This window comes from Lissotriton helveticus, chromosome 12, assembly GCF_964261635.1.
Source record: "Lissotriton helveticus chromosome 12, aLisHel1.1, whole genome shotgun sequence".
Lineage (NCBI taxonomy): Eukaryota > Metazoa > Chordata > Amphibia > Caudata > Salamandridae > Lissotriton > Lissotriton helveticus.
The window spans coordinates 816,938,481-816,964,838 of NC_136073.1; the positions used below are offsets into that span (position 1 = coordinate 816,938,481).

A 26,358-nucleotide genomic window follows, 5' to 3' on the forward strand; every position below is an offset into this window, starting at 1 on the left:
AGCTTTGGGAAGTCCTACCTTTCATCTCTGGAGAGGCCACCTAAGAACCTCTGGATTGTTTTCCACACAAATTGGATAAATCTGTCTGGGCAAGTACTAAAACTTGCCACATTCATGTGCCACACAACTCTATTCTACAGGCACCCATTATCCATCTTTTTTTGTTATTTGGTATTTCGATGACGCAGATGATGAGAAAAGACCGGTCACGGTAGGCAGAATCATGAATTAGCACATGTATGCTTCCAAAGAAAATGGAATATTTGCTCTGAATTCATATTTTTCAACCAGATGCTTTATTGTTGTGGCCAAGGTCAAGAATATCTCCACAGGTAGCTCAATCAACACTGGGACCAAAGGCATCAGAGTCCAGAAGATGCTCAAAGTAGAACACTTCAAATATTATAGAGGATCAGTTTTGAGGGACATCAAATGGAATAGTTACTACCTTTCATGAGGTAGCGTGAAGCTAACGGCATTCGTCTATATTTTATCAGACTAGCCAAAAAATGCGACCTCCATGACACTTCTGAGGTCATGTCGCTGTTCTCAGAGTAAAATATTCTCAGCGGAGTAACAAGTGCCTTTTACAATGGAGTACACCTATCTGACATATAGTGTGTAACAAAGTGCACATCTTTTTTTAGGTGGTTCAGCTGGGCGCAACTTTCTATTTAGAAATCCTATGAGAATCAAGTCTAAAGATACCCTGTTCCTTTGGCACTTGTTTCCTAACATGGGTTGAGCAGAGCAAGCCTTTCTTAATCGACCATGGAGGAGAATGTGAAGGACGATTCGACATCAATATACTTATCAGCATATTCCTTGACAATGACTTCTATATATGCTTGACTTCATTCCACTTGATGGTAAATGCCTCAACATCAAGTGTTTCAATGCCAAACAAACATGGGCCCCAGTTGTTCAATGTGGGATGCCTTGGCATCAAATGCTTCTATAGCAAACTCGGAGAACAGTGCAAGAGTCTTGGATTCTTCAAATTCCACAGCTTCCACATCATTACCCTGAAAGTCTATCTGAACTGTCGGAATGCCGTCATTAGTGCTATCTCCTCCTTTGTTATGCTCCACCTGATAATGATCAAAAAGGTCCCTCTTGTGTGTAGACTGAAGAAACAGACTCAGAAAATGCTCTTCTGGAATACTGCTCATCTCTGAGCCAGATTCCCTGTGCCTTTCAAGGTCTTCTGGGGTATGTTTTTTGAACATTTGGAAGATCTTAACAGTATGACTGTCGGAGATGTACACGCTACACAAGCCATGTGAACCTTTCAGATGTGTGTGTTTCTACAGGATGGCACTTCACCAGCCGTGAAAGGATAGTCATTCTTTGATTAAAAATCCATATAACACAAAGTTCTCTAAGAAAAAATGACAGTGAGAGAGCACATCTAACAAATGAAGTTGACTGATGTGGAATGTAATCACAATCTGCATTTTTGTCACCATAGTATGTAAACGGACAGGGCCTTCAGGGACCCTTCTGACACAGAAAAGTAAATGAACAGACTTTCCGCTGCCACTTGCAGTGCTATCAGACTCCCTCCACGCCTTTTCTGCCATAAAGTTCTGAGGCGCCTGTCTACCTGCGCTGGCAGCTGGTGCCCTTGCTGAAGTCCCCAAGAATCTTCTGCAGGACGGTGCGCTTGAAGTAACAGAAGATCAGTAAGGCGATCAGTGGAAGCACCAGGAGGAAGAGGACCAGGAGGGCAGTGGTGAGGGTGGAAGGATCTGGGGAGAAAAAAGCAAGAAAAACAGACATAGGATCCAGGTCCATGGGAAACAGCTATAAACACAGTCTTTAAAAAACAAAAATTAAAACATCTTTGGAAATTATAGCAAGTATTAACGTTGGGCTCGAAATACTGAACATATTTGTTCCAAAACTTTGATGCAAGTCTGTTACCTAGATGTTTTAACTCAATGAGCCCACCTACAGAGCACAGCTTTTCAACCAATAACAAAGGTTACCAGCTACATTGAATTTTATACAACAAACAGCTGGTCTTGTGGCCCACTACTGGAGCAACAGAGACATATTTATCTCACAAGGGAAAACTACCTATGCAAAGCAAAAATGTCACTTTTTCATATACTTTATTTGGCCACAACCTCTCTACATGGCATAGATTTGCGAGCTTACCACCTGATAATAAAGTCTTTTCAAACTCCTAGAAAGCTAGACCAGTTACAAAACAACCACAACTTATGAAACATTCCCTCGACTTGTGAAGTTTGAGCAGCCATCAATCAATAGTTGAATATCTATTACCTCTAATATTAGGTTTGCCGCAGATGTCTTATAAGATCGACATGGTTTGCATACATACTTTCTTCGATCAAGATAGTGAACACTGCAAACAATAACGCAATGCGCACCAGCTGGAGAAGTGACTATAATTAGAATGATTCCTACACAGAACAGAAGCAGAGATCACCGAAAAGTGTGACTTTTCGGTTGTAGCATCACTCCAATACACACGATCCAATAGCTTTAGCTATGAATCTGAATTCCATCTTGGCTATGCATGGGATGTTTAGCTTCCACTGCATTCATGAGAATCTCAGTGCTGTCTTGAGAAAAGCAGACGTTATGAGCTGCAGTCCTTCCTTGGCTGATGTTTGCCTTTCAATAGTATTTTACAAGTGATCATGATGTTGGAATCCTCATCAAAACGTGCCCCTGTCCCCTGTGGTACACCCATGCGTTGACCCCATTGCCCAGGGCTGACTATCTGCACATACGGCCTTCCAAGCATAACAAATTGCATTGGCATCTCAATACTCCGTTGTGCAAATAATAGCCCATTACATTGCAAGGTATCTTCTAATCATAAATTCAATTCTAAGAATATCTTCATCTAGACCCTAAACTGTATTCTTAAATTAAATAACATATACATATAGTGAATCAATGTTGTCATGCAGGACTTGTAACTTGGTCCTTTGAATGCAAAAGTACCTCAACTATACTCAACAACAAACTGCAGGTCAGTCAACAAACAGAAGCCTGCCAGCTTCCAACTATGAAGACACTACTGTAAGTTCCTGCTAGGTCTTTCAACACTTGCTTTCCTATAGAAAAACTGTGGTAGGCTGTACAGTATACACAGTATGGTCGCCCTCTATGCTCCAGAAACGATATATCTACATCTCTGTATAATCTATGAGCTGTCAGAACTGCTTCTTTGTTGGATGGAGCAGTCTGTGAGCAGCTGCAGAATGTCTGAAACTTACAACTGACCATATACATAAGAATACTTGTGATGGCACGAGCAGTACAGCAAACCTTTGTAAACTGGTGGGTCAACGGAATAATGGAATCCCTTTTTTGGAAACTACCTTTAGCTTGAACTTAAGTCTTACCTCAGTGGATCACTGAATGTGTTGAGTTATATGACTGCAGCTGGCTGATACATGCAGAGTAGAATGACTCACAGCAGGCCATTGGCCCACAGGACACGTCTGTCTTCTGAGGTACCATAGTCTTCCAACTCCTCCTCAAATTAGGTGTGGTTACACATCTCCCTCTGGGCTCCCAGCGGGTGACCTCAAGAAAAAGTCTGAAGGGTCTCTAACCAATCAAAGAAACCTCCTCTGGACCCACCTTGTGCACTAGACTGGGGAAAGGATGACACAGCCCCCTTTAGAATGCCAAGACAAATGTGAGATTCCTTCTCTTATTTCCTGCGACTGACAGTCCACTGCTAGTCCTGAGAACCTTACAAGCATAATCTCATGGTTTAAAGAGACTTGGAGGAGCACTCCTGGAGGAGAACAGTCCTTGTGAAAACACAGAATTCTAATAGAGCTGTTAAAATACAGCCCACCAAACAAATCAACCTTTAAAATTCCTTATCTAGCCGTAGGTGTATGCAAGTGGTGCAATCTGACCATCAGCACCACATTATCTCTGACACATCATTTGAATATTTTGCCCTACACCTAAAAAGTACTGCCAATCAAACTGCAATTGACCAACACATCTTCTGAATGTGTGTCAACTGTTTATGCATAGGTTGAGTTTCTTTGTTATAACACATATCAATAAAATTGTTTATAAAAATATACTATCTGGCATAAACCAATACCAGTGTATTTCAAGATTATGTTAAATAAATAAATACTCTAACACCATTTAAAGTATATGTTGAGACCAACGGTGAACGTTAGGATGAGTTGCGTCGTTTTAACATAGTCTTGATTTCTGTAGCTACCATTTTCAATCTTTATTTTTATAGGCACTGCTTCTCTAATGTGCATTATGCCGGACAGAAGGATGAACAGTTTCCAAATCCGTCGAGCAACTAAATGCAAGCTTTAGTAGAAGTTACTCACACTGGTAGCTGCATAACCCTAAGTCTCTTAAGCATGTGTAAACCATACGTAGAGTACTAACAACACGAAAATGGCTCAAGCCCTGATAACATCTGGCACAAATAACCTTCCTTCTGGTTTCATCAGTTTGTAAGAACATGCGAGTCCTCAGATGCACATTATCTTCTGGCTGCATATCTAGACAGGAAGCAACAGTGGCAGCTTTGAGGTGAAGCATGCTCCACAATGCAGCACTTGAAGGAAGGATGACAACAAATTAACTTAAAGAGACACTATCATCCCTCGTCTAAAGAATCCCCCACCAGGCCTGCACTTGTAGGATTAGTCCAGACTAGTTCAATGTGACAGGCAAATATTTCAAAGGCTCCTGGCCAAACATTCTCTGCCTCATCTAAAAGTCACTATTCGATCCTTTATATTGCTAACAATTTCAACCTCAGTGGTTATTATGCACAGCTGCCTAGAACAGAGCCTCGGTCCCAAATGTAAGCTTGCTATTAAGGACAGGCTTGAGGTCTTCGGCAGGAAGGTAAATAGTGTGGGACTCTATACCCTGATACTTCTAATTAAACTGTCTGTAACAACAGCCTTGCATGCCACGGTGAACATTTTGTGATTCTACAAGAGTTTAAACTTGTAGGTCAATTTACATATAACACATTCCTTCAGTAGTGTACTGTTTTTCAGGAAATATTGTGTTCATATAGGTTCTTTGCAAAGACACAACCTCCAAGCATGCTTTCAAGATGGTTACGTGAATAACGGATTGTCTCAAGACACCATCAATGCTCGTATTTGCAGGAGTTATTAACTTGGTGAAATAGTCGAATGCCCAGCCACTTCCAAACAATATTCTAAAATTAATGCATCAAAAGCTTTCTTATGTGCGTCCCACTCCTCCAATAATATATACTCTGTTAAGCCTTCTTCGTTTAAAGAGATAGGTTTTGCAGTCCTTTAAGCCTCCTGTCCTCTTGAATTTCCCAAAAGCCATACTACCTGCAAATACGAACTGAAAACATCCTAAACAATTTCCCGCTTTCCTTTGATATCTCAATCTTGCATTTGATCTCTGACCACTGCCTGATGGAACTGTAAGGACTGTAGCTATAAATTCAACAAATCTTTAATGTAATTATTAAATCTAGTTTTAGTTTTATAAAATTATCCAAAGCAAAATGCATTTCATTTACAAAGAACTGCTATAACTATTTGTATCAAAAGGATAAGTTAGTTCTTATTATTATTTGCGGTTTCAATAACGCATCGGATAATTGAAGGAAATCCATCTGCACTGCTTTACCTCATTATATTCCCATTAACTGCACCTCTTTGTGATATGGCCCAATATGTTGAGTGTCATGTTACTCCTTCCTTAAGATAGTTGCCTTCTGAGAAGGAGAACATTGCCTACTAGTATTTAACTAAACTACAGAAGGGGTTCAGGAGTCTTGTAATTTGTCCATGTTTGTTCAAAGTGTTGCGCTGACTTGAATACAAAACCACACACTAAGGGCCTCATTACGAGTTGCAAGGAGCTGTACCCCCAAGAGGATATCGCTCTGAGGCTACTATGAATGGGCAGGCGCTTCCAGAACCAGTAACCCCAGGTCAGGCACACTAAGCTGGCACCTAGCAAAACCATAGATTCTCTGGACATGGCTTCACCACAGGTTGACCCCTGCCCCCCCCCCTACTGCACCCAGAGGAGGAGATCATATTTACCCCAGAATTAACCACCTGCTAAAGTAGGTGGAAAATGGCAGCTGTGTAGGGTCCATTATTGGTCAAAAAACGACAAAGTGGCAAAAGACACAATATTCTCAGATCCACATGTTTTAAACAAATTTATTCCTTGATCATTAACTTGTGATGCTTGTTATTTGGTGCAGGGATACAGTCCAGAATGGAAGATTCCGACCCCTGGCTAGTAACAGCAAAAAGCTATTCGCTTACCTACGTATGGAGGTCTGCACCTTCACATATCCTGTCTTTTCTCCTTGAAGATCTTTACCCTAACTGCAGACATCTCTGCACACGTACACCTATGTTTTAGGTGTAAATGTGAGAGGGACAGTGGGAGCTGCTGGAAAATGGGGATAACTTACTACTAAATGGGGTTTAGGGAAAGGTTGGGTGCATTAGGATAGAGGTTTAGGCAGAAACAAACATCCACCCACAAAAGAGCAGGCCCATTGCTATTTACAAACTTCAGCCAAATGGAGCCAAAACAGTAGTAAATGTAATCCAGCTCAGACCTGGAATAAGTCTAGCTCCACTCGGAGCCAACTGATAATACTGCAACAACCTCCGACTGAAAATAGTGGCAAATAACAAATTAGAGGGAAATAATGGAGGCTAATAGCAGCCCGTAGGAAACCATTTAAAAGTAAATTGGTTGAATTTGGCTTCATAAAAAATTATATACAATTAATTAAATGTAAAAAAAATATTATATAAAAATCTAACCATTTTATTTTAGGTAGTTATAATAAATCTTTAAAGAAAAAGTATTTTATATATTCAAATTAATTCAATCTTTAATTCAACATTAAGTTAACAGTGCTGTAACATTTTTTATTGTGTCTACATTTAAATTAAACAATTTACATTAATATTTAACATAAAAATATTTTTTGTATATTTTAAAAAGTTAATAATTTTAACTTTTCCCTTTTCTTTACCATAGAGACATATCCGCCTATGTGTGAAAAGTTACTGGAAGTAACTTTATACTCCTAACGTGCGCTCCATCCATTAATTCAAAGGATGGAGACATACAAGTCTATACTTTGGCTATGCAGCATTTCCGAGTGTAAGTATCCTACAAAGCAGTACATTTAATATAAAGTGTAAGAGTAAATTCACAAGTGTAAATGTATGCAGGTGTAAGTTTACTTTTGTAAATAGGTTCCTAAGAGTTCATCACCCTACAAAACGTCAGTTTGTGGGAAACAACATGGCCTATTTTAATGTGATTCTGTTGGATTGGGAATGCCCAGTGCATGGTTTTGAGAGCATAAGTTACCCAACTGGAAATATCTATTGCATTTTTGATTTTTAGTGGCCAGCATGTGAGGTCTTGATGCGTGCGCCCTGAGGCTTTTTATGTGTAAAGGTCGTGAAGACCCAGAGAGAGCTCTCTGTTCTCGAGAGGTGCACAAAGTGTGCTTTCCTTTTACAAGGGGCTCCTGAACGTGTACAGTTTATTAGATGCTTAGCCGTGGTGAAAGCATACCATTTTGAACATTAAGTAACAGGTTTTTTTCCTGTCCTTGGCAGCAATTGAGATGCCTCCCAGCGTCGCTCTCCTAAATTCTGCTAAAGTGGCATGACTACGTCTTTGCTTGCATCCTGAGTGTATGCTATTTGTACAAGGTGCATCAGGTGACTGGTATTATGAATCTGTATGCCATTAGATTACTGGGTTATGAGACCTGTGAGGTCCATTTTAGATTTCCCCTGGTGAAACCTGGCACAAGAAGAAGACTAGGTAACTGCAACGAACAAGTTACTTACCTTCGGTAACGCTTTTCCTGGTAGATACAGTATCTGCCTGTGGATTCCTCACCTTGTGAATATCCCCCTGCGTCAGCAGCATCCGGAAATTCTTTTTGTAGCTTCGTGCCGACGTGGACCGACGTCACAGAGGCACGACGTCACAGAGGCACGGCATCACGCGCGACTCCGCTGACATCACCGACCCCATATTAGGCCCACGCCGGCGTGATGACATCAGTTCCGCCCTTTTTTCCGTGCCTTCGAGGCACACGGACGGACCAATGACAGTAGGAAAATACATAGTATATACACAGTACACAATGCTCAGATAACACACATAGTACGAAAACAATGAGGGAAAGCAAAATGTAATAAACATTTCCTTTGACAATAAATATATACATATATATACAATAAACATGGTATACAAGAGTGGACAACGGGGAGGCGGGTGGGTCAGTGAGGCATCCACAGGCAGATACTGTATCTACCAGAAAAAGCGTTACCAAAGGTAAGTAACTTGTTCTTCTGATAGATACATCTGCCAGTGGATTCCTCACCTTGTGAATAGATTCCCACAGCAGTCCCCAGTCCCGGAGGAGGGTGTCCACTCTTCTATACCAAGGAATCTTGGAGGACAGAACGCGCAAAGTGGCCGTCCCTCCTCACATCGGTATCCAAGCAGTAATGCTTCGCGAAAGTGTGGAGGGAGGCCCAAGTCGCGGCTCTGCAAATGTCCTCTACGGGTACACCTCTAGAAAGAGCAGATGTTGCAGACTTAGCTCTAGTGGAATGAGCCCTTATACCCTCTGGAGGTTCCTTACCCGCCAGGGAGTAGCAGATCTTGATGCACAAAATTATCCATCTTGAGAGCGTGCGCTTGTGCACAGATCTTCCTTTCCTGCAGCCAGCAAATCCAACCAACAGCTGGTCATCCAACCTGAACTCCCTTGTCCTGTCCAGGTAGCAGCTCACCGCCCTCTTAGGATCCAAGCGATGAAGCCGCTCCTCCTCCTTGGAAGGGTGAGGGGGAGGATAAAAGGTAGGGAGGGTAACGGATTGCCCCAGGTGGAAAGGAGTTACCACCTTTGGCAGAAAAGCAGCCCTGGTCCTAAGAACCATTCGATCAGCATGAATGGATAAAAACGGGGGCTTTGAACTAAGACCTTGAAGCTCACTTACCCTCCTTGCCGAGGTAATTGCTACAAGGAAGACTGTCTTGAAAGACAAAAGTCTCAAGGGACATGAGTGAAAGGGTTCAAAAGGTGAACCCATCAAGAATGTATGAACAAGGTTCAAGTCCCATTGAGGTACAATAAAAGGAGTAGGCGGAAATGTATTGGTAAGGCCCTTGATGAATCGTAAAACAATAGGTGACTTAAACAAAGAGGGCTGGTCAGGCAAACAAAGGAAAGCCGATAAGGCCGACAAATAACCCTTAATAGTTGCCACCGCAAAACCCTGCTGGGCCAAGGAAAGAGCAAATTGAAGAATATTGGACAAACGAGCCCTTAAAGGGTCAATGGACTTTTCCCCACACCAAGCAACGAACTTTGACCATCTATCGGAATAAATGGACTTAGTGGAGTCACGTCTAGCTGACAAAATGACATCCACCACATCGTGTGGGAGGGAAAAGGAACTCAGGTTGCCCCGTTCAATCTCCAGGCATGAAGGTGTAAGGTCTGGAGGTGGGGGTGTAGGACCTGCCCCTCCATCTGGGAGAAGAGATCTGCCCTGTGAGGGAGACGGAGCGGCGGGTGAGAGGAGAGGTGGAGAAGGTCTGTGTACCACACCCTTCTTGACCAATTCGGGGCGATCAATATAACTTGAGCCCGGTCTTGGCAAATTTTCCTCAGAACCCGAGGAATCAAGGGTATGGGAGGAAACGCGTAAAGGAGTTGCGAGTCCCAACTCAACTGAAACGCATCCCCCAAGGCTCCCTGCATTGGAAACTGGAGGCTGCAGAATGACGGCAGTGAGCATTCTCGCGAGTGGCGAACAGGTCCACCCGAGGAGTTCCCCACGTCCGAAAGACGTAACAAACTACCTCTGGATGAAGCCTCCACTTGTGGTCGGCAGAGAACTGCCGACTGAGACTGTCTGCACGAACGTTCAGAACTCCGGCCAGATGATTTGCCATCAGACAAATCTGATGGTCCTGAACCCAGGACCAGAGACGCAGAGCCTCTCTGCAGAGGCAGTGCGACCCACTCCTCCCTGCTTGTTGACATACCACATCGCGGTCGTGTTGTCCGTTAGGACCTGAACTGACCGCCCGCGAAGGGAAGGGAGGAAGGCCTTGAGCGCCAGACGTATCGCCCGTAATTCCAGTAGGTTGATGTGAAGCAACCTTTCCTCTGGAGACCAAAGACCCTTGACCTCCAGGTCCCCCAGATGAGCACCCCAGCCTAGAGTGGATGCATCCGTTATTACCGTGGCCACCGATGGAGGAAGTTGAAAAGGCTTTCCTTGTGACAGATTGCCTTCCACACTCCACCAAGACAAATCCGCTGCAGTCTCTCTGGAGATCCTCACTGACTCCCTGAGATCTCTGTTGTGCTGATACCACTGCCTGCGGAGGCACCACTGGAGTACCCTCATGTGCCAGCGTGCATGGTTGACCAACAGAATGCAAGAAGCCATCAGACCGAGCAGACGTAGGACCTTCAGGACTGGAACAACAGCTCCATTGTAGAATAAAGGAATCATTTCCTGTATGTAGCGAATCCTTTGAGGAGGAGGGAATGCACGGCATACGGAAGTGTCCAGTACCGCACCTATGAACAGGTTGAGCTGGGAGGGCACCAGGTGAGATTTGGGTAGATTTATCGTAAAACCCAACCTGTGCAACAACTGAGTTGTCTCCTGCAGGTGATTGAGCACCTTCCCCGGCGACTCTGCTTTGATCAGCCAGTCGTCCAGATACGGGAATACAGGTATCCCCGACCTCCTGAGATGTGCTGCCAGCACCGTCATTACCTTGGTGAAGACTCGAGGCGCAGTAGTAAGACCAAACGGAAGGACCGCAAACTGGTAGTGTTGCGACCTAACCGTAAAACGGAGATACTTTCTGTGCGACAGGATTGGGATGTGAAAATACGCATCCTGCAAGTCGATCGACACGATCCAGTCTTCTTCCAGCAGCGCCTGAAGAACCGGTGCAAGAGTGAGCATCTTGAACTTTTCCTGTTTCAGGTAAAGGTTCAAGATGGAGTAGTTTCTGTCCTGTAACTCCAGTTCTGTAGTAGGGGTATCTCTGTTATAGTCATAATCTAGTGAATAGTCCCGCCCATGTGCGTGGACTCCGGAGCAATCAAAAATAATCTCTTAAGGTGTCGAAAAATGCAGAACTGCACAGACACTTAAGAGAGAATTAAAGACAGATAATGCAGCCTATATCCACAGGCTACACTGTCCAGTACTTCAACTAGAAATTCCACCAAAAATCCACAGACAGCAAAGCCTGTCCAGATTTCCCTTGCTTTAACAGCAAAAACTCTCTGGAATGATAGAGAGGAAGACATGGACAGACAAGCCCCATAGGCTGCCATTATGTGGCTCAGAACAGGATACTGTGCCTTTAAGAGCACTTTCCAGAACTTCACAGTATCCCAGAATGCACTGCAGGTCCCCTTTACTTTCAGTTCTTTTTGAAGGCGTAACACGCCAGACCTGTAGCGTTCCTTACATGAATATCTCTCTCCACCGGGGAGGAGGGTGGGCGCTTATGACTAGAACAGAGATACCCCTACTACAGAACTGGAGTTACAGGACAGAAACTACTCCTTCTGTAGTAGGGGATCTCTGTGTATAGTCATAATCTAGTGAATAGAATGGCAAGCCCATCCCCACACCAAAGCGGCGGTGGAGAAAAGAGAAATAACACCACTACTGTGCGAACAGATTTCGCAGCGAAGCCTGCCCAACCTGAGCGTCTGCCCTGGCATCAGTGTCCAGGCAGTAATGCTTAGCAAAAGTATGGACCGACTTCCAAGTGGCCGCCTTGCAGATTTCTGCAATTGGAACATTACGGAGCAAAGCAGTCGTGGCAGCTTTGCCCCTGGTGGAATGAGCCTTAGGTTTACCCCCTAAGGTCTTACCAGCATTTTGGTAACACAACTGTATACAGGACACAATCCACCTAGAAATGGACTGTTTAGAGGTAGCAAGACCTGTCCTGACTGATCCATAATTGATAAACAATTGGTCTGACCTACGAATATCCTTGGTTTTATCCAGATAAAATTTCAACACCCTCCTGACATCCAGGGAATGCAGGGACCTTTCCGCTGGAGAGGAAGGATTCTGAAAAAACATAGGTAAAGTTATGGTCTGGTTAACATGAAAGTCAGATATAACTTTAGGAAGAAATTTAGGGTGAGTACGCATAACAACCTTAGCAGCATGAAATACAGTATAAGGTTCTTGGCAACACAACGCCTGAATTTCACTCACCCTGCGGGCCGATGTAATGGCCACGAGGAACGCCGCCTTCCAGGACAGGTGCTGCAACGAAGCCTTATGAATAGGTTCAAAAGGCTCCTTCATCAATCTGGACAGCACCACATTCAATTCCCATGAAGGCGAAGGAAGCCGGACAGGTGGGAACACTTTCTTCAAGCCGTCCAAAAAATCCTTGATCACAGGGATCTGAAAGAAGGAAGTCTGTGAAGGGCATTTACTGTAGGCAGTCAATGCAGCCAGATGAACCTTAATGGAATGGACATTAAGGCCAGACTGCGCCAGATGAAGAAGATATGGAAGGATGACATTTTCCTTACATGTCGTCGGGTCATAGTTCTTGGACTTGCACCAGATGCAAAACTTCTTCCACTTGTAAGCATAAGAAGTCCTAGTGGAAGGTCGCTTAGCCTCTTCAGTATGTCCATGCAATCTTCTGGGAGATTCAAATGGCCATATTGCACTATCTCAGGAGCCATGCCGCCAAACTCAAAGACGAGAGGTTGGGGTGGAACATCTGCCCCCCGAACTTCGTGAGAAGGTCCGGCCGGCACGGCAGCTTCATGTGAGGAAGGAGAGACCGGTGAAGCAGGTCCGTGAACCACCACTGTCTGGGCCATTCCGGGGCAATCAGTATCATCCGCGCCCTGGACTGGGACAGCTTGATGAGAACCGTCGGAATCAGCGGAATGGGTGGAAAAGCGTACAGAAAGCTGTTCGACCAGTTGATCCATAATGCATTCCCCAGCGTCCCCGGCTGGTAGTACCTGGAGGCGAAGTCTCGGCATTTGCTGTTTTCGGCGGTGGCGAACAGATCTACGTCTGGAGTCCCCCACCTTGCGAAGACTTCTCCTAGTACTTCGTCGTTTATGACCCATTCGTGATTTTCCTGAATCAGTCTGCTCAGTGCGTCTGTCTGAACATTCTGCACACCTGGTAGATGGGTAGCCGTTATCGTCAGTCCTCTGACCAGAAGCCAGTGCCAGATCGCCTGCGCCTCCTTCGACAGGGTGCGCGATCTCGAGCCCCCCTGCTTGTTGAGGTAATACATCGTGGTCGTATTGTCCGTTTGCACAAGCAGAGAGTTGGTCTGGAAGGACGGAAGAAAGGCATTCAGCGCCAAGTGAACAGCTCTGAGTTCCAGGAAATTGATGTGGTACGTGGACTCAGTCTGGGACCACGTCCCTTGAATCTGTAGGTCTCCAGAGTGCGCCCCCCAGCCGTGGAGAGACGCATCCGTCACGATAGTCAGCGTGGGAATGTCCTTGTGGAAGGGAACCCCTCTCAGGAGATTCTCCGCCGAACACCACCACCTCAGAGACTGAAGAGCATGGGGAGACAGTCGTATCCTGTCGTCCCAAGACCCTTTCCTCTGATCCCACTGATCCTCCAAGCACTCCTGCAATGGTCTCATGTGCAGCCGTGCGTGTGGCGTGAGGAAGATACAAGAGGCCATCGATCCCAGTAAAGAAGACACCGTCCTCACTGTTGTAGATGGAGTGGTCATAAGAGCCTGAGCCTTCAGAAGGAGTGATAATCGTCGCTCCTCCGAAGGAGACACGCTTGCTGACAGCGTATTGATGGAGGCTCCCAAGTACTGGATGCACTGGACCGGAGTCGGGACAGACTTGGACATGTTGATGTGCAACCCCAGCTTGTTCAAGAGAACGCACGTCTTCTGGAAGTGCGCTTGAGCTTCCGAGAAGGAGGAGGCCTTGATCAACCAATCGTCCAGGTACGGGTAGACAAACACCTTGTTCTTCCTTAGGTGTGCGGCTACCACTGCCATGCACTTCGAGAATGTTCTGGGCGCAGACTTCAGTCCGAATGGCAGTACTGTGTACTGATAATGATTGGCGCCGACTTGGAATCGCAGGAACTTCCTGTGTTTGTGTGCAATGGGCACATGGAAGTATGCATCCTGTAGGTCTATGGCACACAGCCAGTCTCCCCATTGCAGCTGAGGATAAATCTGATGCAACGACAGCATGCGAAACTTCTCTCTGGGAATCCACTTGTTTGCTTGTCGCAAATCCAGAATAGGCCTGAACTCGTTCTTGTCCTTTTTGCGAACCAGGAAGAACCGGGAGTACAGACCTCTTCCTCTTTGAGACAGAGGTACGTCTTCTATCGCCCTTTTCCTTAACAGGATATCGGCCTCCGCCTGGAGCCCGCGCAGCTGCTGACCGGAGGAATAGATGGAGGCGGGCTGGTGAACCGAAGACTGTATCCATTGCAAACAATATTCAGCACCCACTTGTCCTGAGTAATTTTTCTCCACTCTGCCAGAAAAAAATCGAACGCTTCCCCCCACCGGAGCGGGTAACGGATGTAGGGGAAGTAACAGCTCAGGGTCGAGACCCTGCCGCGCCCTTGTTCGCTGTAGAGGACTGCTGACCTCCTCTACCCTTCTGGCGCTTCTGGAAGGGCCTCCGGAACTGCTGTTGATGTTGCTGCTGCTGTCCCGAAGCCTGTCCTCGCCCTCTGCCCTGCGCCCCAAACCGTCTCTGGAACGGGCGGTAGGCTTTCTTTTCTTTGGGCTTCTCCAAGCCCACAGCCGTCAGAGTCTCGGCCTCCGCCTTCATGCGGGCCATCTCATCATCTGCATGTTTCCCGAACAGGGTCTCCCCCGAGAAGGGCAGATTAGCCACTCGCTGCTGGGCCTCCGGCTTGAGTGATGTGAGCCTGAGCCAGGCATGGCGTCGCTGGTTGATCCCATGACAATACCCATGGGCCGCCAAAAGAGAGCCATCAGTGGCCGCGCTGATGACCTGGTTCGAGACCAGCATCCCTTCCTTCTGGATCTCCAGGAAATCCTCCCTCCTATCTCGTGGCAGGAGTTCCGCGAACTGCTGGAGGGATTCCCACAGGGCACGATCATAACGCCCTAGCAGAGCCGTATCGCTAGCGGCCTTAATGGACGTAGAGGCCGTCCCACAGGCCTTCCTGCCATTTGAGTCGATCCATCGGCTCTCCTTATCCGGAGGCACGGTAGATGACGGAGAGGTAGAGTGTTGTTTTCTGGGCGCCGTCACTATAACGGAGTCCGGAACAGGGTCAATCCTCAGAAAAGCCGGGTCGGAATCCGGAGCCCTGTACTTCTTCAGAAGACGGGACGGAGCGGCTTTCGACGTTGCAGGCGTAAGGAACAGCTCCTCCGCTGGCTCTACCAATCCTGGCACGAGCGGTAGTAGAGGACGGGACAAATGCTTCTTGTGAAGTGTCTCAAAAATCACGGACGTCGTAGGTGTTGGAGCCGTCACCGTGATTCCCAATTTCGCAGCACCCCTCAAGAGAACATCCTGGAACGTGCTGATGTCATCCACGGGAGAGACCCTCGTCCCCGGGGAGTCTCATAATCTCGGGGAGAAGGACCTGGTCCTGAAAGAGTCCGTGTGGGACCGTGATCCGCGCCTCCTGTGGCGCCGTCTTGACCTCGTAGAGGATCTGTGACGACTGCGCGACTTCCCTCTCCGTCCGGAGCGGGATCGCGACTTCCTTGGCTTCGGTCGCCCTGCCGGTTCCACCGGGACGGGAGACTTTGGCTTGGATGGAGCCCTCGGCCGAGGGGTCTCCTTAGGAGAAGTAGGAAATCGTGGCAACGAACCGGTCCTCGGAGGAATCGGAGGAGGTTTGTCAGCCGGCAACTGGGGTTGCGGTTGAGGCTGCGGAGGAGGCGGAAGTGGAGGCGGGGTGAGAGCCCGCGGAGGAAGTCCTCTCGGTAACGGAGGAGGAGTAACTGTCTTCGGACTAGCAGGGGTATACACAACAGAGTACACCGATCCCGGTGAACTGCCCTCCTTACTAGGCTGGGACTTTGGAGAGTCTTCCATAGGCACTTGACGCCTGTCAGTCAGAATGACTCCTGGCGCCAGAACTCCTTCCGCGCCTTCCCGGCGTCGAAGAATGGCGACCAGACGGCGAGCGTCGGCCCCTGGACGGCGAGCTTCGCCTCTTCGACGGCGAGCGCCGATCCCTCGACAGCGAATGCCTTCGCCTCGACGGCGACCTTCTTCGCCTCGACGGCGACCTTCTACGCCTCGACGGCGACCTTCTACGCCTCGACGGCGACCTTCTACGCCTCGACGGCGACCTTCTACACCTCGACGGCGACCTTCTCCTCGACGTCAAGGATCCCCTCAACGACGACCTTCTCCTCTTCGCCGACGGCGAACGGCGGTGTCGCCTCGACGGCGAGCGCCGAGCCTCTCGACGTCGAATACTCGACGACGATGACGACGAAGACGACAACGAAATCGTCACTGGAGACTTCGACGGCGGCCTGTTCAGGTCCCTCGACGCCGAACGTCGACGTCATCTCGACCCAGAGCCCTGGGGAGACGGGGAACAGACTGCAGTCCTCCCTCTCGACGTCGTGGTCGGTGCAATCGACGCCGACGGAGAATGGGGACGTTTGCTGGTCTTCCTGCCCCTGGGGAGCCCCCCAGAGGCCTCAGCATGGGCAGATGAAGCCCCTCCAGACCCACCTTGTGCCTTCCGTCTTTTGTCTTCAAGGCCCTAAAGCCTGATCTTCATCCTATCCCTCAGGGTCCTGCTAGAGAAACCCTGGCAGATGTCACACTCCTCTGGGACATGGGATGAAGGAAGACAGATGATACACACCTCGTGTGGGTCAGACTTGGCCTTCTTCCTGGAACACTCAGGGCATTTGTCGAATAATGCAGGCATATTTGACAATAAAGAGTGCACCCAAACACAAACAGGAAGAAACAGCAAAGTACTTCAAGAAAAGCACTCAAATAACTTGTGAAAAATATCACCAATAAACCCTTGAAAAGGGAGAGCTCAATGCTCCAGGGTCCTGCTTGCAGGAGCCGGAAAAAAGAACTGAAAGTAAAAGGGACCTGCAGTGCATTCTGGGATACTGTGAAGTTCTGGAAAGTTCTCTTAAAGGCACAGTATCCTGTTCTGAGACACAAAATGGCAGCCTATGGGGCTTGTCTGTCCATGTCTTCCTCTCTATTATTCCAGAGGGTTTTTGCTGTTAAAGCAAGGGAAATCTGGACAGGCTTTGCGGTTTGTGGATTTTTGGTGGAATTTCTAGTTGAAGTACTGGACAGTGTAGCCTGTGGATATAGGCTGCATTATCTGTCTTTAATTCTCTCTTAAGGGTCTGTGCCGTTCTGCATTTTTCGACACCTTAAGAGATTATTTTTGATTGCTCCGGGGTCCACGCACATGGGCGGGACTATTCACTAGATTATGACTATACACAGAGATCCCCTACTACAGAACCTGAGATCCAGGATTGGCCGAAGCCTGCCATCCTTCTTGGGGATCAGAAAATACCGGGAGTAGCATCCCTGACCCCTTTCCTGCTCCGGAACCACCTCTATCGCACCTTTTCTGAACAGTGCCAGGACTTCTTCCTGCAGGAGAAGCAGGTGGTCCTCCGAACAATAACCCTGGCAAGGAGGGTAATTTGGGGGAAACTCCCGAAAGGGAAGAGCATACCCATTCCCCACGAGATTGAGAACCCAAAGATCCGATGTAATCAATTCCCAATCTCGTAGGAAATGGGTAAGCCGACCCCCCACTGGACCCACATGATCCGGAATGGCGGATCTAGGGCCGCTTTGCTGCGTTGGCAGGGGGCTGGGAAGGGGAAGAGGAGGAAGAGGAGGAAGCTTGACGGCCTCGAGAACGGGCTCTTTGCTTGCCCCTATAAGACCTGTACAGCGTGTTTTGCTGCTGCTGCTGCTGCTGCTGCTGCGTTGTCTTGTAGGATCGATAGGAAGATCTACTAAATCCTCTAGAACGCCTCACAAAAGTGCCCCTGGTCTGAAGGCCCAACGACTTAGCCGTCGCCCTGCTGTCTTTAAAGCGTTCTAAAGCAGCGTCTGCCTTCTTGCCAAATAAACCAGACCCGTCGAATGGGAGATCCATCAACGTAGACAGGACATCTGATGAAAACTCACTTGATTTCAGCCACACAGCTCTCCTTGTTGCCACAGAAGAGCCCATGACCCTAGCCACAGAGTCTGCTGTGTCCAATCCACTCTGAATCACCTGCCTTGCTGCAGCCTGAGTGTCAGAGATTACCTCCTGGAAGTCTTTCCTATCCTCCTCCGGTATCTTGGGCACCAACTGTTTTACAGTGTCCATCAGGGCGTGGATATAACGCCCCATCAGGCAGGTTGCATTCGTGGACTTCAGCGCCATACTGGCAGAAGAGAAAACCTTTTTAGCAGCCTGATCCTGTTTTCTCGACTCCTTTTCTGCTGGAACCTGTGGAAAAGCTCCCGTTGATCTTTTGGAACAGGCCGCCTGCACGGCCAAACTCTCAGGCAGAGGGTGAGTGGATAAAAATTCTGGGTCATCAGGAGCAGCTCTGTACCTCCTGGCAACAGCCCTAGAAACAGCAGGAGCTGATACAGGTTTCTTCCAAACCTCTAAAATCGGTTCTTTAAGGGCATCATTAAAAGGCAGCAATGGTTCAGATGCTGAAGATGGAGAGTGAAGTACCTCTGTGAGAAGATTTGACTTAAACTCAGCAGTAGGTAGAGCAATGTTCAATAAACTTGCAGCCTTCTTTATTACGACATGGTAAGGAGCCACATCTTTAGAGGGTTCATCCGGTACTGAAGCTAAATCCCACTCAGGGGACAGTTCAAGACCACTAGCCACTGAAAGGTCCTCAAATGGGTCCTCAGGCTCCTGCAGCTCACCCTCCTCCAAATTCTCCTCACGATACCTCTCTTCCTCCATCAGCCTCTGGGCTTCACGCCTCGACCTGAGCTTCACATTCGAAGCCGTCGGATCCACTGTCAGCTCCGTCGAAGTCGGTGCCGGTGCCGACCCCGACGCCGGACGAGGAAGAATCCCACGACGTCGCACAGGGTTCGGCATCAGGGTTGATGGAATCGGCGTCGAAGGATTCGGCGTCGATGGCTTCGGAGTCGAAGGCCTCGCCAGCGTCGAAAAATGCCAATGCGGCGCCGGAGCCGGCATAAAGGGCATAAAGGGCGCAGGTGCATAGGATTGGGGAACACCCAGACCAAACGCCATCGGACCCGTGGGACCAACAGGAGCCCCAGATGGGTACATAGCCCTGGAATATATACCAAACATTGCATTAAGGAAATGCGACGGATCCTGACCTGGAGCCGGGAAGGCTGGGTACGAACCCCCAGGCTGCTCTTGAGGGCGTGGAGTCGATACGACGTCGACTTCCTCTTCGGGCTGGTGCACCGGAGTCGACAGACACTCGGGCAACTGAGCCTCTCCCTCTCCAACCATCTCCCCCTCACCTTCATCCTCCCGATCTGGAGGATGGGGTGGAACCGGAGATGGATTTGCCGTCTGCCTCGGAGAACCTGGCGAATTCGCATGCGAAGCCTCACCTCCGGCGTCCTGATCTTCCGAAGCCGAAGAAACCACCACCTTCTCAATCAGCTTCACCTGCGACTTCGGCTTAGAATCCGAGTCCTTCCTCGAGCGATGTCGGGATTCATGGGACCTCTTCTTATGCTTCTTTTTGGATGATCTGGAAGCATGGGCCGAGGACGAGTCCGACCGCGACCTCGAACGAGATCTTGACCTCGAGCATCGAGTACGCGACCTCGATTTTTTCTTCTCCTTACTTCCTTTAAACTTCGCCACAAGAAGCTTAGCTTCTCTTTCCCGGAGGGCCTTAGGTGTCATCTTCCTACAAGACTGGCAGTCTTCGACGTCGTGGTCGGAGCTTTAACACCACAAGCAGCATTCACGTGGATCCGTAATGGACATGGTTTTGCCGCATTCCCCACAGGCTTTAAATCCGGCCTTCTTCAAAGACATGTCGAAAGAGAAGACAATGAAACACGAACAATACAAGGTAACAAAGTTACTGCAAAAGCTACGGACGATCCCTAGAAAACCGTTAGCATCGACGACGCAGAAAAAAGGGAACTGATGTCATCACGCCGGCGTGGGCCTAATATGGGGTCGGTGACGTCAGCGGAGTCGCGCGCGATGCCGTGCCTCTGTGACGTCGGTCCACGTCGGCGCGAAGCTACAAAAAGAATTTCCGGATGCTGCTGACGCAGGGGGATATTCACAAGGTGAGGAATCCACTGGCAGATGTATCTATCAGAAACAACAAGCACTGTGTCTTGCTGACATTCCTGAGTTTTTGCAAAGCACCAAATATTAAGATGTGAGTGGATGGAGACAGGCAGTGAGCTTCCATCAGTGGCCTGCCTGACTGTTCCACTGGGAGCACTCTCTTTAGGGTAGATGGCAGGTGTTTGGAGACAGAGACAGCAGTCTCCTTTGTAAGTGCAAGGTGAAACATTCTGTCAGGGCCTGCCATTTGGTCTCGCAGATGTGCTACTCTAAGGGGCTTAAGGCGGTCAGGTATAAGATCCTTACTCCTCATTGTGCTCTTGTTTTGGGTACTCTCCCTGAAGACACTTCTCATCATTCCTTTCTGTGGGATCATCACCTGGTAAAAAAAGGCAGGATATCTGCTGTGGAGAGGAGGATTCACAAACTAAAGAACTGGCTGCGAAACAATGGACTCAAAATTCTCAGTATGAAAAGGGACTATTACAGAAAGATTAAAACTTCCTCGGATGATTCCAGGATTTCTTACTGATCAGCGGGGACCGTTTGCAGAGGGTGAGGAAAACGCTTCAGATTCAGGACTTCCTGACAGCCAAACTCTACAAAGTGACAGCATAAAATAAAATAAAATTTTAAAAAAGAACGTCTGCACCTACTTGCTGGAAGAGAACTGTGCGCCTGACTTGGAAAGGAACCTACCAGGCCTCCACTGAGAGTGTAATGGAGTACACCCCAATAGGAGGATGTCTACCCAGAAGAGAAGCCTAGTGAACAGGAGAGGTGACAGGATATCCCAGGGGCTGGCCAGAGTGCTTGAACTGGTTTTCCTGCATCCCACTACTTGAAGCCTGCACGCTGCCTTGAAGATTCCAATTGCTCTTACTTCCCAGTGGCACACTCAACCAGAAGGGACAACGCAGGGCACAACACAAGTGCTCGAGTGGGTCTCCCTGCTTTCTTCCTGTGAACCTGACGTTCTGCGCAGGCAAAAAAAAAAGCTGAGCTACCCAGATGGGCTCACCCAGTGACCTGTGGGTGGGGTCTCATCATTGTCTGGGTGAGGGTGGAAGGTTGTCTTTGTATTTAATCCGCTGCACCAGAGAAGATAACTGCTCACAGAACATTGCCCCAAAGATGTGTGTGGCTTAGAAGTGAGACTGAGGGCCTACATTCTAAGCATTGAGAAACTGAGTGTCACTGAGAGACTGGCCTGCGGCTCACAGACACAGTAACCAGCTGATACTTATCACTGTGTGCCTGCGCATGTGATTTGCATTCATAGATTACTATTGCCTTACCTGTGGCCCCGCATTAGAACTCTGAGTTACCTTGCGTCATATATTTATCGGGTACTACATATTGGTTTAATAAAGTACCTTTCCATTAAGCTAAAAAACTGCGCTGGACAGACATTACTGAGTTCTATACTGCGATTTCTTGAGTCATGGGTCTCTACCCGCACCGTGCCTCCCAAAGACGTCTTGAACTATTCTCTTCAGTACCTTTAGAGTCAAGTGGGGAAAGGATGTGCTTGGTCCTCAGGTGTTAGTAACCAGAGCTGGTCAGGCCCCATGACATCAATGGTAAAAAGTCTCAACCAGCAAGGTTGTGGCTGAGTAACCCCTGCCTGCCCAGGGTCCCCAAAACGGGTTGGACACCATTCATGTAGGCTTAGAGAAAGATTCGATCTTACTGCACCTATTTAACACATTTTTGTTCAGATTTTAATCTGTGTCACCTTTCGGGAGCAGGGTCTAGGATAGCAGCATGCAGAGAGAAAATTTTCTTAAAATAAGCCCAGGGAAAATAAATCCATAAAAGACTGCACACACCACATCTAGACAGTGTTATCCTTTGGGCTCACTGCATCATCTGCTCATGCTTAGAACTTTCCCAGTCTGCAAACTTTATTCACCAACAGATTTGCTAACCTGATTAGGACCCTGACTTCAAGCACTGCTGGAGACAATTATCCTCTGAAAAGGTCCACGTTCCAGGTGCTTTGCAAACAGGGAACCAAACTCCTTGCTCAGATCTGGAGAGTGAAGCTTCGTCACCACCACAAGTGCTCTTCACCGGGGACTCCTGCCAGTGTGATGCTTTGGAATCTGCCTTGGTCAACGCCTGCTATCAGCTCCAGCTGGAATCACTTTTATTCCAGACATATGTTAACTGTCGAAAGGTACCTCTTTTTTAGTTTGCCCAATCTTGCATCACAGTTCAGCTTTATCTGTTCAAAGTCTGTCCTGTCAATTGGTCCAACTTCCCCAAATGAAAGAGTCCCACATGAGCTCATTGATGCTTTTAGGAACTTTCACTGCTCAGGGATGTTAATGGGCCTACATTGATCTTCAATGGAACACGATCAGACTGCCTTTTATCGGAAAAAAGAGTTTTATCAAATGTACTGCCTCTTTGCCAGGAAGTATTCTGTTGCACAATATTATACTAAGTACTGATGATTTATCTCTTGTTTTTCCTTCACGTCTTTTTCTTAATTCCTGCTCCTGCACCACCTCTGGGTGAGTTAAGCCTTGTACGTGGTCTTTAGTACCACTAATGAGGGAAGACTACATCAAGGAGGACCTTGACCTCTACACCATTAAAGTGTCAAGTTTCTAGCCTTTTTGAGACCCCATAATCTACTAGCAAGTTTCTCAAAGTAGATGTGGGATTCTTTCAAAGGTCACTCTAAGGGTGAATTGGTTTAGTGCTATTAACCTCACAACAACAGTAACAACAAGAAACAGATCCTGAAACAGGTGTGTTCACACATTTAAATACAAACATACCATGAACCAACATACAAAGACCAGCAATGGCCAACATATCTTAGACTGTGCATGGTTACCTTTCCGCTGCTCCAAGGGGCCACTGTCGATGCTTCCTCCATACCCTGCGCTGTTACAGTCTGGCGGTGCCCAGCCGGTCTCACAGTGACAGTGCCCATTGCTGTTGCAGACCTGTAAAACAGAACTGCTTTACACAACAGGAAGGTGGGGCTACAGAGGGACAGACCAAAGGATTTGATAGGGATAAAAGCAGGAGAATGGGCAGAGAGCAAAAAGAGAGGAAACATCAGAGGAGACAAAGTGGAATATCAAATAAGGTTTGACATAGGCAGATTGCCTGGCTTTTATTGAGCTATTGGCACACATTATGGTGCTAATCACTTTTTGAACATTTTATCAGGTGTTAAGTGTGGGTGGGCGCAAGCAGTATGTAATCGCTGCACTATTTGTTGAAGTAAAACATTCCATTCAGCTTTTGTCACTACAAATTAAATGTTAATACACACTGTTAAAAATCAATTTAGATAGCCCCGTATTTACATCACCTTCAAGTAAGTATTACCCAAATTAATTTCCCCTGCTAATGAAGGCTCATGAAAGTAAGAGAGAAAGACATTAGCCAAACAAGCACAGGTCCACCCAGTAACAGTGTTGCCTACTCTGGGCCTAGCAGATTAGTCCACACAGTGTCCTTTAAGCTTTCTGTCACATAGGCTACACCAGCCACCTTTAAACATGGACTATATCACTAGGTCAGACCCCTGGGCACCCTCAAATTATAACCAACTTTGCCAAGATTGGGTGGCATTAGTCCACTCTTTAACCACCAATACATCTCTTTATCAGATCCCTCGAATGATAACCTCCTCCACCTGAGAGTATTATTATTTATATCAGGTGCTTAGAAAGGGGGGAGTACAAACACAGCACTTTTTATATCACACCCATAGTGGAGCTAGTGATACACAAAGACGGCACACAACGCATTACTTGCACAAGATGCTTAGTGTGGGTAGACAACAAGTGCAATCATCTATCGACTTCTAGTCTGTACTGAGTGCACATAAGCATGGGCTGCAAAGATTGCACTCTTTTTATTATTCGCTTAAAACAGACCAACACTTGGGATGTAAACACTGCCTTATATGACTCATGCTCCTTGATGTTTGAAGAAACAAAAATAGCATTTACTGTGCACCTTGTACATCCAAACACTGGCAAAGAGCAAGCAGTGCGCTGCTGAGGCCTCCTGCTTACTGCAGTCATAGAGGAAGACGTCTGATCACTTCCTTCCAACTGAAGTTCACCCTCCAAGACGTTGAGTCATTCCAAGCACTATCTATGCTGTGAGTGTGTCATACTACCTAAAGTGTGCCTGATGGAACTAGCCCTCCATGGATTTAGAATAGGATTAGGAGACACTGGAATACACACTTGGTAGAAAGGGAGAAAGGAAAAGGAAGAAAATATAAATAACATATAAAGAGGAAATGGAGGTCTATTGTTGACGTTGTATAATGCGCAGCCACAGCTGGAAGCAGGCTCACGTGATTTTCAGGAGGTGTTACAATGGAACCGGGGAGAAGCAATGGCTAGATTTCTGTGAGGTTCAGCATTTGCCAATAAAATCAGTGGTAGAAGCCTCAGTGGAGGGGTTTAGGAGAAGAGCTGGGGTTACAACAGGGATTAAGAGGAAGCCTTTCAGAATCATACTTAAGACCAATGGGACCATGATCAGAAGGTTCGAAGGTCTATGACAATATTAAAATTTCCATTTGAAAAGGGAGGTTTGAACTTCCCTGATTTCAGAGCTTATTTTTTCGCTTCCTTCTTAGGCCGGCTTCGTAGCCTATTTGCCGTTAACAATCAATATTTTTTTCACCAATTCATGCTCGGTGGTCATTCAAAACAATTCCTGGCAAAAGTACAAGAAACAAATTACTTCAAACGTGTAAAATGTAAGACTGCGAGAGATGCAGTATTTATATGGAATCTGATGATGACTAAGTGCAATACTTCTTTTTTCCATAATGAGCTGCCAATATGGGACAATCCAGGGCTTCCAGATATTTTTAGAGATAAAATTGGTCGAGAATGGACTAATTATGGTATTGAGACATTAGGAGATCTGTATGGTACCGATGTTTTTTTTCAATTTGCAACATTGCAACTTCTGTACAAATTGCCTGAAAAAATGAGATATAAATACATTCAAATTAGGGACTACTTAATACGTAAGATGAATTTGGTAGAAATTACCAGTTCAGATATATGGACTTGTTTCTACTTTGCGAATAGAAAATCATTAATTAGTATGGGATACAAGTGTCTCAGTCAAAATAGTTTCGACGAAGCCCCTAGATTAGCGCTAAAATGGACTATTAGCTTAGGATCTAATGTGACAGCCCAGAATATCTCAGTTGCCTAAGTTAATATCAGCAAAGTCGTCCAGTCTTCCAGTTTGAAACTTCAATCGTACAGGACGATTAGTCTACTTTACTATACTCCATCAAAAACTTCAAAATGGTCACAAAATAACTTCAATAATGATCGTACTAAATTTCCTAAATGCGGTCTGGTGGCAGCAAGATCTATTCGTGCCCATCACTAGCTAAGTATTGGTTGGACATAGAAAATATTTTAACCCAAAATCAACTGATTAATTTTCCATTAACTGCAGCGGTGGTACTATTGTCCATATACCCGGTTAGTTCTATCTATAAAGATTTGCTAAATATTGTCTTGGCTTGTGCTAGACTGGTGATTGTGAGGGCATGGATCTCTCAGAATCCTCCTCATACGACCGAATAGTGGACATTGGTTCATGAGATATATACTATGGAAGATGCTATTGCTAGGAATAGAGGAATTAAAGCAAAAGCAAAGTTTGCTAAGATATGGGGTAAATTTTTGCACTGTTTTTAAGGATATGGATCATGGATGCTTTTTTCTGTTCACGATGTTATTAATTATTAATGATTTGTACTGACTAGGAATTACTTCTCTTACTTTTGTTTGCGTGTTTTTTAATATGAACTTGCACTAAATTGAATTTGATTTCTTTTATTTTGTTGATTCTGTATTTGGAAAATGTTAATCTCCATGACTTGCTTGTCAAATACAATTTTTTTTTAAAAAAGGACCATGATGACAAAATAGAGTATGGCGCATCTTGC

At 46.6% G+C, this 26,358-nt stretch overlaps 1 protein-coding gene across 7 annotated transcripts in view; it reads right to left on the bottom strand.

Annotated features, from left to right (window-relative positions):
* The window catches only part of ADAM15 (ADAM metallopeptidase domain 15), a 309,264-nt gene that overhangs the window by 86,809 nt on the left and 196,097 nt on the right, over window positions 1-26,358 (bottom strand). For all 7 annotated transcript variants that reach the window (XR_013603849.1, XR_013603850.1, XM_078671060.1 and 4 more), the window contains exons 18-19: window positions 23,242-23,353; window positions 1,607-1,751 (exon numbers count right to left, since the gene is read on the bottom strand). Coding sequence is in view for 5 of the 7 variants with exons in the window: in XM_078671060.1 (XP_078527186.1) it covers window positions 1,607-1,751; window positions 23,242-23,353 (257 nt within the window). In the remaining 2 variants the exon portion in view is untranslated. The remainder of the gene's footprint in view (window positions 1-1,606; window positions 1,752-23,241; window positions 23,354-26,358) is intronic.